Source organism: Conger conger, chromosome 6, assembly GCF_963514075.1.
Source record: "Conger conger chromosome 6, fConCon1.1, whole genome shotgun sequence".
In the NCBI taxonomy this organism is placed as follows: domain Eukaryota; kingdom Metazoa; phylum Chordata; class Actinopteri; order Anguilliformes; family Congridae; genus Conger; species Conger conger.
Genome location: NC_083765.1, coordinates 23,736,581 through 23,748,845, shown reverse-complemented (window position 1 = coordinate 23,748,845; position 12,265 = coordinate 23,736,581). Strand labels below are relative to the sequence as shown.

Sequence of the window (12,265 nt, the reverse complement as noted above, 5' to 3'; positions counted from 1 at the left end):
GTAGGACTTCCTCTCCACATCTGCCAGTCTTGGCCCAGGCACTCACACATCTGTGCTCCTGCAGTTCCCTGGTGCTCCTGTCTGTGTGACTAACCCCCTGCAGTTTATCCACATGTATTTGCACATAATTATTTACAGTCTTCCCAAGTATACAAATTTCCCAACTTTCCTCATCTTACTTTCATGGCTTCCTGTTACATCTTAAATCAACATTAAAATCCAGCCTACCTGCCAGAGAATGGGACAACTCCACCATTCCCTCCCACTTGTCTTCAAACTTTTTACATCATATCTGTCTTTTCTACAACATTGGCCACTCTTCCCAGTCACAATGTCGCTCTGTCGGCTACTGGAATGAGCTTCCCAAGTTGCCCAGGGCAGCAGAGGCCGGGTTCTGTCCTTCAGTGAAGCCTGGAAGGCAGCAGCAGGTAGGAGACTTAATAGCAACAGGTTAACAAACTAGCTGGCTCAGTAACATAGATAGATTTGATTTTTTAAAAATACATTAAATAAAAACTGACTGCAAGGAAGTATTTACACATCATCTGTGGTTGGCTGAGCTGAACCTGCTGCCTTCCATCACTTCAGCCTGAGGCTATTATCTGATGCGGGCTGAAGAGCCACCTATTCTCACTGCTTCTAGGCTTCTCTCTCATCCACACACTTACACATTCATGTGTTATGAAATTCATTCAAGGTATTGTACCACAGTTTCTGACGGCCTGCTGTCTTCACAATGGCTGATGTAGGGGCACTTGGGGATTTCTGGTCTAAAGCAAATAAATATGCTTCCAGTTACTCCAAAGAAGCATATACAATGATGTCATGCCTCCAGTGATGTCATGAGGCTGTGTGGATGTGTAATACCTTAATATTCTTTCATCTTATTTTCAGTTGTGATTATTTCTCATGGTGTACGCTACCTGAGACTGTGATATGTTCTAGGAGAGAATATACCGTTCACATACCGGACTTATCATAGTTAACATATCATGCGAAATCCATATAGATCCTCAAATGACAATGATGACGAGGACAAATGTCATAACAGAAACTAAGCGAAGAAGCTTTGCATATGAAATGTTTAATTAATTGAATATGTGTTAGAGCTTTAATATTCCAATTATGATTTGAGTGACTTTTAAAATACCAAAATGAGCATAACAAAATGAGTGAAGACAACAATAAACCCCACTCCTGATTGTAATAACAGAAACATTAACGACGAAAACAGCAAAACAATTGTGGACCTCCTCCCGAGTAAACCATAGACTGATGTGAACCCTCCTCCCGCGTGAAGCTGTTGGACGGGTTACAAAGTGATTGACAACTGATTCTAGAGAATAGCCTTCTAATTGGGCGAACCGAAAATGTAAGCCTTTTGATTGGCCGGACCGAAAAGTAAGTTATAGGAACTCCGCCCACTCATACGTGAAATGTGGAACGCTACGTCACGCCCACTTGTCACACCATTGGTTGGTTCATATCACAGACGACGAATCCCCATATTCCGATTGGTAATACTCAGGAGTTTAAGTTTAAAATGTACCGGACACTGCTAGTGGTGGTAAAAGCATTTATCAGTCGGGGTTGTGTTTCATGTGGAAACTTCGTCCTGGAATAGAGAACGCCTGTCTTTATTGAAGGTAACGCTATGTTAGTTAACTTAATAGATTAACAAAAAAAAGCAACATAATAAAGTGACTAGTTTACTGTCCGACGACCAATTTAGTAGTTCAACTGAATTAGCTACAGATTCTGTGCAATTTAGCCAGCAAGCTAGCTAATTTAGCCGTTCTCATTTCTTTTTGAGTCATTAATGCAATTGGCTATGTCCATGTATTGTCGTATGAAACTAATTAACTGGAAGCAGTAACGTTAATGTGTTTAACAATCTGTTGTAGCTATATTGGCTTTTCTTTTATTATCGTTTTATTATGTTACTAGACGTGCGAATGATAAATTCTACCCTAACGTTAGCCTAGGTAAGTTAGGTATATGTACGTTAGCTAGACTAGCTAACATTAGACATGTAACGTTAGCGTAATATTTTCTTGTTGGTTGTAGCTAACTACCGTTCGCCAGATATCATAGAAAAGTGTGTGCATGGGTCAGTTGGGGTGGATTCGAAGTGCTAAGCAACCGTGACGTACTGGTAAAGTTAACCGCAACCATGACGTCATTTTAAATAATCATCAATTTAATTTTCAAATTTCAATATGTTCATCAACAAGCGAGTGAGCAAGGAAACTCGAAATATTGAAATGCTTGTTGACAACTTGTTAGAATCAACTGGCTAACCATATTTTTGCTTTGTTCAGTTTCTTTAATTTCATGGTCATCTCGGGTGATATTGATATGGTGGTAGCTGTGTAGGTAACTTAAGGTGTCTGTGGTCTTCTCTCCTGTAAGGATGAGCACCCTTGCTGTAAATGATGAAAACATTGGAGATGGCTGCAGCCGAAAAGCAGTTGGTTTGGAGGTGAGCTGTGACATGTTTGCAACTGCCCAGCCCACCGGGAGACCTTCCATACTACGCCAATCCCAAATGGAGAACGTCCAAACCAAAAACATGCCAAAGGCTAAGGTGCATTTCCACTTTCTACTATATTCTAGTCATTGCTGAATTATTCCCCAAATAATTATTCCAACAAATGTAACCGATTTCCTGTGGGTTTACATGTATGGGTTTTCCTGTTAGGTTTGTTTTCAGACACCTCAGCGGCATCCTGTCACAAAGAAGATCATGTCTCCCTCAAAGAACAAAACCTCTGGTGTTGTGGCGTCTCCAGATCAATCAATTGATTTTATGTCATTGACTACACAGTAAGTATGTTGTGGCTTTGAAATGTCAAATCTGTATTCAGGATTTTAGGATGCATGCAATGTGAATATTTACAATGCTAATGGTATGCTAACATTTGTTTTCAATGAGCACATCTGCTCCTTCCCAAGTTGAAAAATATTGGAACATCCCAGTTATTTGTGTGCCTGGAAGAATAATTTAGCAGTACATCAGCTAATCCTCCTGAAATTTGAGTATTGTAGAGCCCTTCGGGGTTCTTATGCATTTTCATCTTTTGTATTTTTTTGCACACAGGATGGCATCTTTGGAAATCAAAGGGGGCCCTGTATCTGAAAAACCATGTTCAAATGACGTACACTCCGCTCCTTTGCTCGGAATTATCAACCTTGATGTTGTGAATCCTTTCAAATCCTCTGGGCTAGTGGGTAATTCCCCAGAGAAGGCCCAGATCTCCGCAAAGCATCTGGCCCCTGTAGAAAGTGACGCCATGGATCCTTTTAAAGCCTCCCTTCTGATGAATAACTCTCCAGTCCCTGCTAAACCTGAGACTACTGTATCTGGCAAAACCCAAGATTCTTTCAATTCCTTGAGTCTTATGGGTAACTCCCCAGTGAAACCACCAGTGCCTGTACAACTTCAGACCAACGACCAGAGTGAGCCTCTGGCCCAGCCTACTGTACAGGTCATGGATCCTTTCAAAGCCTCCTATCTGATCAGCAACTCCCCTGTCAAGACTCCAGTCTCTGCTGAACTTCAGGACAAAATCCAAGATCCCTTCAAAGCCTCCAATTTAATGGTCAACTCTCCATTGAAGCCCCAGATCTCCGCAGAACTTCAGATCACTTCACAAGGTGATGACGTGGATCCATTTAAGGCCTCCAATCTGATGGGCAACTCTCCGGTAAAGACTCCAATCCCTGCAGAACTTGAGCAGAAAACCGAAGATCCCTTCAAAGCCTCAGATTTGAAGGACAATTCCCCATTGAAGACTCTGATCTCTGCAGAACTTCAGATCCCTTCACAAAGTGATGCTGTGGATCCTTTTAAGGCCTCCAACCTGATGAATAACTCTCCAGTCAATACTCCAGTCCCTGCTAAACCTGTGACCACTGTATCTGGCAAAGCCCAAGATCCCTTCAGTTCCTCCAGTCTGATGGGTAACTCCCCAGTGAAAACACCAGTGCCTGTACAACTTCAGACCAACGACCAGAGTGAGCCTCTGGCCCAGCCTACTGTACAGGTTGAAGTCATGGGTTCTTTCAAAGCCTCCAATCTGATCGGTGACTCCCCTGTCAAGATTCCAATCCCTGCTGAACTTCAGGACAAAATCCAAGATCCCTTCAAAGCCTCCAATTTAATGGTCAACTCTCCATTGAAGCCCCAGATCTCTGCAGAACTTCAGATCACTTCACAAGGTGATGCTGTGGATCCATTTAAGGCCTCCAATCTGATGGGCAACTCTCCGGTAAAGACTCCAATCCCTGCAGAACTTCAGGACAAAGCCCAAGATCCCTTCAAAGCCTCCAATTTAATGGTCAACTCTCCATTGAAGCCCCAGATCTCTGCAGAACTTCAGATCACTTCACAAGGTGATGCTGTGGATCCATTTAAGGCCTCCAATCTGATGGGCAACTCTCCGGTAAAGACTCCAATCCCTGCAGAACTTCAGGACAAAGCCCAAGATCCCTTCAAAGCCTCCAATTTAATGGTCAACTCTCCATTGAAGCCCCAGATCTCTGCAGAACTTCAGATCACTTCACAAGGTGATGCTGTGGATCCATTTAAGGCCTCCAATCTGATGGGCAACTCTCCGGTAAAGACTCCAATCCCTGCTGAACTTCAGGACAAAGCCCAAGATCCCTTCAAGGCCTCCAACCTGATGGTCAACTCTCCAGTTAAGACTGAGACCTCAGCAGAGCTTAAGATTACTGCAGAAAATGAAGCCATGGATCCATTTAAGGCCTCCAACCTGATGGCGAAGATTCTGACCGTGAAGTCTCTGGTCTCAGTGGACCCCCAAACCGCTGGGTACAGTACCGAGGAGGAGCCAGAGATGGCGGTCAAAGCTGTCGAGCCGCTGGACGAAACTCTTCCCTTCGTCCCTTCCTTGGAACATTCGCTAGCTGACTTGTCGACGGAGGTGCGCTCCACAGAAAGCACCGTGATCATCGACCTGAAGCAGATGGATGAGTCTCTGTGTGATGTAGGTTTGGAGGCAGAGGAAGATGCTGTAGAGGTGTTGGATCCCCAAGACCAAAGTGGCCCGGTCAGTGATGATGCTTCTAAGCCTGTGGCAACCTCCCCTGTAACACCAAAAGGGTCATACAACTTTGATTTTGACAACCTGGACTCTGTCAACCCCTTTCAAACGGGAGGCTCCAAACTTCAGAATTCCCCTGTAATTAAGACACTGCCCACCCAAGCCCCTCCTGTTGCACCAGAGGTGCCTAAGAAGATTGATGTGAGCAAAGAATCAGTCCTGCCAGAGAGCAAACCTGCTGCTTTGACCCCAAGCATCCAGACCCCCAAGGGTTCTTGTACTTTTGATTTCGCCCCTTTTGGGACCGATCTAGAGATGGACAGCACTCCCAAATCTTGCTCCAAATCCTTTCTAAGCCCGATGGGTGGAAACCTTTCCCTGCAAGTTTCCCAAGACTGCTTTGGCTCTGAGAACAACGCACTTGTTCAAAAGGACAAAGCAAAGGAAGCTCTGCACAGGTACATTTCTATTATTGAGAAGGATTTGCCATTTTTAGCAGTTTGTGATAATGTTAGAAAATGTTTTACTTTCCATCAACATTACTGTGATCAAATTAACACAGTTGAAATTGTACTTCCCTCTAGGGTCTTTCAGCGAACTTATCCCCGGTTATGGGTATGCACTTTGTTGTACGTCGCTCTGGATAAGAGCGTCTGCCAAATGCCAATAATGTAATGTAATGTAACACAAAAATGTGATCTGTATCTTTTATTCTCCTTAAATATCCTGCAGTGACACATTTTATAGACCATACTCATGCAAGCTTACAAAATCGGAAATGTAGCCACATTTTTTAAATATTTTGAATAATTTAAATAAATATTTTAATTTTTTTTTTTGCTGTATACCAATGCATCTTGGTATAGTGGATCTGAAGATGCACAGTTGCTGTTTGAGATTACTGTATGGTTGTGTATGGGAGAAGCATGCATTCACCCAGACCTGGTATTTGCTCCTAATGTGCACAACACACCCCCTGATTTCACTAATTTCACCTGCTTGATTCAGATAAGCTAATTAGTGAAATCAGGTGTTGCGCACAGCTGAAGCAAATGCCTGCAAACACTGGCCCACAGGAAGCAGAGTTGAGTAGTGTTGACCTAGACTACTATCGAAGACTGGGTTTATTGTCCCTGATGGCTTGCATTGCCCAAGCTGACCTTAAGCATAGAATGTTGAGATCTATAACTAGCTACCTCCAAGTAATTGCAGTTAAGCCTGTCAAACAATACTAACTTTCTGATGGGTAGTGGGAATGACACTTCAGTTTGCACATTTGGAGATGTTACATTTATGCATAATTGAAGTGCTATCAAGGGCCAAGTAAGTATTTTAAGGAAGTCTTAAATGAATTGAAAAGACCAGTAAATTTAATGGGTGGACATGTGTTGTCGGCCACAAATGTGAAAGCCAAATACTTGTCTCTCTAGGGTTGAAGATGTCGCTCCTGTTAAAATGGACTTGGTGTTGCCTGCAGCAGAGGTAAGGTTGTCCTCATTTTTGCCTTAGAAATGGGTCCGTCCTTGTTTTTTTTTCTCGTGGTACAACTCAGTTTACTACTTTCGTTTATATTTGCAATTGGGATTTTTCCTGCATTTGATCTATTTCTAGTTGCTTTAGCTGTTCAATCATTCATCAATTAATTGTTCCACTTTGACTGCTAAGCTTCATCACAGTTGGCCCTTCAGACATTGTAATACACTTGTATAGAAATGGGGCTCACTCTTCTTAACCAGTATTTGTTGGGCCAACTATGGTTACTGCTCCTGAATCTCTCTACTGGAATATTGCACCTGGTAATATTTTGTGAATTTTTCTTTCCGAGCAGGTGAAGACCCTTCCCGCAGTGGGCAGTTTGGTCTCTGCGGCGTCGCCCATGGAGTGCCCACCCATTCCCAAGCAGCCAGAGTGGCAAGCCCCAGAGCTCCCTGTCAAACCGGATCCAGCAGAGAAGCCTCAGAACGGCCTTGTAGCAGCGGAAGAAGAGTTCGTTCCTGGAGCCGCTTGTAAGCTTGATGCGCACTTTTACAGATTGAAATTATGTGCTGTAATTGTGGCCCTGCTTTGTGTTAACCCCCCTTCCTCATTTCCTTGTTTCAGTCATGTCTGCTGATTTTGGCCAGATTGACTATCTTGAGCAGTTTGGGTCCACCAGGGTAAGTCCGTGTCCATGCACTAGACTACAACAAATACATCATATGAAATATACAGCAGCAGTTGTTTGCCTATGTTGTCTTCCATGAATCTTCTGCCATATGAATTGGGTGTCTGTTAAAATGGCACTGCTTCTAACTAACATTTGACAAAAATGAGTAAATGCACATATAGTATATATATACTTGGCAATTCGATAGGATATTGATATTGTACTTTCAGAGTGCTTTTAGGGTGTCATTTTAATCTATGAAGAACTGCCCTGCATTTCAGTTTTGCTGTGTTTGAATTGCAATCTTAGTCAATTTTAAGTCTCACTCAAATGCTCAGAATGCAGATGGAACCTTAGAATTACAAAGTCACAAGGCATTTCTGCATTTATTGACTGTTTTAAAAAAAAAGGGACCCAATATTTTATTCTGCCGGTTTTTGGTATTCATTTCTCATTTTGTTTTCATTCAGTTCAAGGAGTCTGCCCTGCGGAAGCAGTCTCTATACCTGAAGTTTGACCCTCTTGTGAGGGAGAGCCCCAAGAAGCCTGCAGCCTGTACCCTGGACACACAGCAGATACCCCTACCCCCCTCCTTTGCATCACGGTGGGTCACTTGGGTTATTATATGTACAATAAGAATATTCACGTGGCTAGCCAGTGTCCATGCAAAATTAGGTTAATGTTATATATGAATTTCCATTTTATGTACAGCCATAATCCTTGTTGTAATTGTTTTAGAATCTAAAATGCCCGTAAAACGCTTGTAAAGAGCAGTGATGTAGGTTTTAGTCTCTAACCCTGCCCCCAGAGCCCAATTCTACCTCTGCCCCCTGTGGTCAGCTCTCTATCAACATTTAGCAACGTCATTGGATAATTATGCAAGAACATACTTCATGTCACATGGGAAATTGTATTAGAAACCCCTCAGAAAAATAGCAGGCCCTAAAATATGCATGCTTTTACCAGAATTACTATTGTTTTGCTTGAATCAGTATGGAACGTGTAAGTGTGTGTGTAATGACAGCTTGTGGTTGCAGGTTGGAGAAGCAGGCAGGCGGGCCCAAACCTGCCAAGGAGAGCAGCTCTGAGAAGACTGACGCACTCTTTTTCCTGGAGGGTTTCCCAGCACCAGTAAGAGCTGAGCCAAGAGCCTTTCGTCTGCTCAACACTCTGCAGGGTTTATAGCGGGAGGGGGTGAAGGCGTATGACACGGTTAATATGGAGACCTGGCATTTTATGCACTCTCAACTAATTTCCTTTCCTACCTGCTGAGCGTCTGTCTTTCTGCCGCACGATGCCGTTCTTGCCAGATCTGCCTGCCTTCCCATTCTTTGTGGTGAAATGGCTGTTTTTATAATTTGTTGTAGCTGGCACCTTATATCCAAAGCAACTTACAGTTGACAATCCCCCCAGGAGCAATGTGGGGTTAAGGGCCTTGTTCTAGGGCCCGACAGCTGTGCGGATTTCTTCGTGGCTTGACCATTTTGACACTGCCTTGCACACTGTCAAAAAACTGACGGGATGGAAGGTACAGAACAGCCACAATGTAGTTTGGAGCTTTCATGTGAAGTATTATAGTATAGTTAAGTATATTTGTAATTCTATTATACAAGTACAGTATTCAGTGAATCCTCTACATGCTGTCCAGCTTGATGCTAAAATGTATTCCAAGGAGCATATGTGCTCCTGAGTAGGTGCACAGTAATGCGTCCCAGTTAGATGTACTCAAATAATTTTTCCAGTTGGTGCCCAGACTCTTTCTGGAGCAAATTCTCTGAAAATGGAGCCCTGCAGAGCCCTGGGTATGTGCAGACTGTTGTAAGCAGATGCTCATAAACGGTGACACCCATGAAACTTCGACACTGATCTTCCCTAGGCTGCAGCTCCCCTTGTGTCTGGTCCCTCCTCCGCTTTCGACTCGCTGGTGCCCCCCCTCCACAAACCGGCCGGGAAGGAAGCCGCCATCATAGAGGTGCTCATGTACAGCCAGAGCGACCTGGACGATATCATCGCAAAGGTCCAATCAGAGGTGGGTATACTGCTGGGTCCGGCCTGTCATTCCTGTGTTAAATCTCGCCATGCTGGCTGAGTAAACCGGACTTCCAGAATCCCGGAACAGCTGGTTTTAATTTTGTCCACGTTCCATATTTGAAGGGGTTCCAGGTTTTACAGCAGAAGTCAAGCTTTGTGAGTTTGTGAAATGCCACCCTTCTGTGTTTGGCTGCTCTGGTATTTGCTGACCTTGTTGTATTTTATTTCTACAGGCAAAAGAGAGGGATGAAGAATGGAAAGCCAGGTTTAACAAACTGTTGCAGAAAAACAAGGAGATGGGGTAGTTGCCTATAGCCTTTTTAATTTCTCTGCTTCTGCATGTGCTGTTTGTAGGCTAGCATGTGTCCAAATAACATGACGGACATTGTTGAATTTGTAGAACAATAACTTTATTTTTATCTTTATTATAGGGAAATCATGGCTGACTTTGAGGCAACTGTATCTGAGGTTATTGGTATGTTTCCCTTTTGGTGGGGGGGGGGGGTCACAGTTTAAATGGATGTATGCCTGAATACATTTAGTGACTGCTTTAATTTGTCTGAAAAGTACTTTATAGACTGCAAGCTATGGGGTGTGCCTCCTGACAGGCTGTGGCTGTGGCTAGGATCATGTTGTGCCTGTGGCTTACATGAGGGTGTGTCTGTAGCGGACAGTAAGAAGCAGAAGGTGGAGTCCCATGCGAAGCTGCAGAAGGTGGTTGAGGAGAAGGAGCAGGTGACCATGGACCTTAATGCCATGGAACGCTCCTTGGCAGAGGTCTTCAAAAGGCTGGAGAAGTGCAAGGAGGTCATCGAAGGGTACAAGAAGGTCAGAAGCCTGTCCAGCACCCTACAGTACAGTTATTTGGCTGACACTTATCTAAAACAACTTGTGGATTAGGCTAAGCTGGGGCCATTGTATGGTTAAGGGCCTTGCTCAAGGGCCTAACCACTGCACGGTCTGAACCACCAACCCCCCCCCCAAATATTGATCATACATGCTGAGGAGTGGATTGCTGTTTTTGCTAGAACTTCTCCACGTTCACGTTGAGACATTGCAGTGTAGATTTGTAATTGATGGTCCGGTTCTCCTCTCCAGAACGAAGACATTTTGAAGAAGTGTGCCCAGGATTACCTCACAAGGATCAAACGGGAGGAGCAGCGCTACCAGGCTCTGAAAGTGCATGCGGAGGAGAAGATCAGCCTGTAAGACCTCAAGCCACACATGCCTTTATCAGGCTTTAATGTCTAGTTTCTGCAGTGTTAAGTAGAATCCCACCCTCGTTGACCAGCCAGCTTGCCTTCACAGTGGAGTATGTGAGCCTGGTGCATGGCCGACGCGTTTGCTCCTTGTAATTGCAAACCAGACAGGCCAATCACTGTAGGCTACTTAAATTTGGTCGAGCACTGTGTAATGGTGAAAAACAGCCCCCCTCCATGACCTGCAGAAGCTGTGGTGTGGTACAGGTGTTAACCTCTCCCTCTCCCTCAGAGCAAACGACGAGATCGCGCAGGTGCGCTCCAACCTGAAAGCGGAGACGTCTGTGCTGCAGGCCCAGCTACGCAGGGAGCAGATGAAGGCGTGCTCGCTGGAGAAGAGTCTGGAGCAGAAGGTGAACTGTGATTGGCTGCCTGTTCCCCCACTATACACCTGTACCTGAGCTGTGATTGGCTTCGCTACAAGCCAAATTAGGGACCCTGTGAAATCCAAAATAATTAATTTCTTTTAAAACTGATATTATAAAGAACAAATGAACATTACTGATATTAAGCCTATTCATTTATTCCCACTGCAGGAGGATTTTGTATTGGTCATTTGGGTGTCCTGTTGTCTGAAGACGGCATTTTTACATTATAACTAAGTGACTATCCCAAAGTTTAGTTGAGTACTTTATTCTTTGAAGAGTATGCTTATTTTTGCTTTGATGCAAGCAGTGCTGACCATTTCGCCCAACCCTCTTCTCCCCCAGGCAAAAGAGATCGAAGAGCTGACCAAACTTTGTGATGACCTCATTGCAAACGTGCAGAAACGCTGAACGTCGTCTTTGTCCATCCTCGTCTTTGTCTTTTATATATGTTTTTAAGTGTTGAAAACTTGACTTGTTAATAAAAATCATTGAGTGGTGATTCCTGTATTGTCTTGCACTGTGCGTAACATGTAGTTGGCAGCCCTGTTGAAGTCACTTTACCGCTTGTGTTGCGTTTATAAATGGACCACTGGAATTTGTCCTGGAACAATGACTGTCGAAGTAGCTTGGTGTTCTTTTTCAATTTGATAATTTCACACTTTGAGGTTCAGTTCTAAAATGCATTACTAATTACAGACATTGGGATATTTGATATTGTTAGTGGTTTGAACACATTTCATTGCAGTTTTCTGGTGTTGCCTTGTAATTTCTAAATGAAATGTAAAAATCTACGTTTTGTTATACGGAATAAAAAATCTATTTAAACTATCTAGTGCACCCCAGTCCTTTTTACGTCAATTCAACAACCATTAAATGAGTAACAGTACTTGCTTTAAAAGGCCTACCTACATGTCTTTCCATGTCATTTTTTCTAATGAAGAAAAATTGTCACTGAGTGAAGAGGAATCTTACTTTACAACCATACCCTAAAAGTATACCCGTCAGCCCCATCTTGGGACCGAATGTAACTGTTAAATGACATTTCCTCACGTTTTTACAGTTTGTAAACTGACAGCACAGGGTAGACATCCGATCAGTCTTTTTTAAACTTCAGATCCTGATTCCTGAGCTAGAATTTCAGAACTATGCAGCGATATGAAGGTGCCATATAAATTCAGACCATTTACCATAACCTTTGCATCACATGGCAAAGATTTGGCATGGTAATTCATTCATGTATCCTAATCCTGCCATTTTTCACCAACCAGTTTGAATTTTAGTGTCCAAACAGTTTTCTGCAGTTTAACAAATTAATATTAACAGATTGATCACAAAATTCTGAACAGAAGAAAATAGTCTATCATGGACAGCAATATCCAATTTTCTTCCAATGCA

The 12,265-nt window shown here is 43.3% G+C and overlaps 1 protein-coding gene across 1 annotated transcript; it reads left to right on the top strand.

The window, feature by feature from the left end:
• The first annotated feature begins 1,523 nt into the window (after positions 1–1,523).
• LOC133131682 (transforming acidic coiled-coil-containing protein 3-like) lies at positions 1,524–11,698 on the top strand. Its single transcript, XM_061247086.1, has 16 exons — positions 1,524–1,646; positions 2,413–2,587; positions 2,702–2,826; positions 3,101–5,524; positions 6,497–6,548; positions 6,895–7,072; positions 7,167–7,222; positions 7,683–7,816; positions 8,250–8,343; positions 9,089–9,241; positions 9,477–9,544; positions 9,675–9,718; positions 9,911–10,071; positions 10,342–10,448; positions 10,735–10,855; positions 11,213–11,698. The coding sequence occupies exons 2-16, from the start codon at positions 2,414–2,416 to the stop codon at positions 11,276–11,278; spliced, it is 3,957 nt and encodes a 1,318-aa protein (XP_061103070.1). The 5' UTR covers positions 1,524–1,646; position 2,413; the 3' UTR covers positions 11,279–11,698.
• Positions 11,699–12,265: the final 567 nt, after the last annotated feature.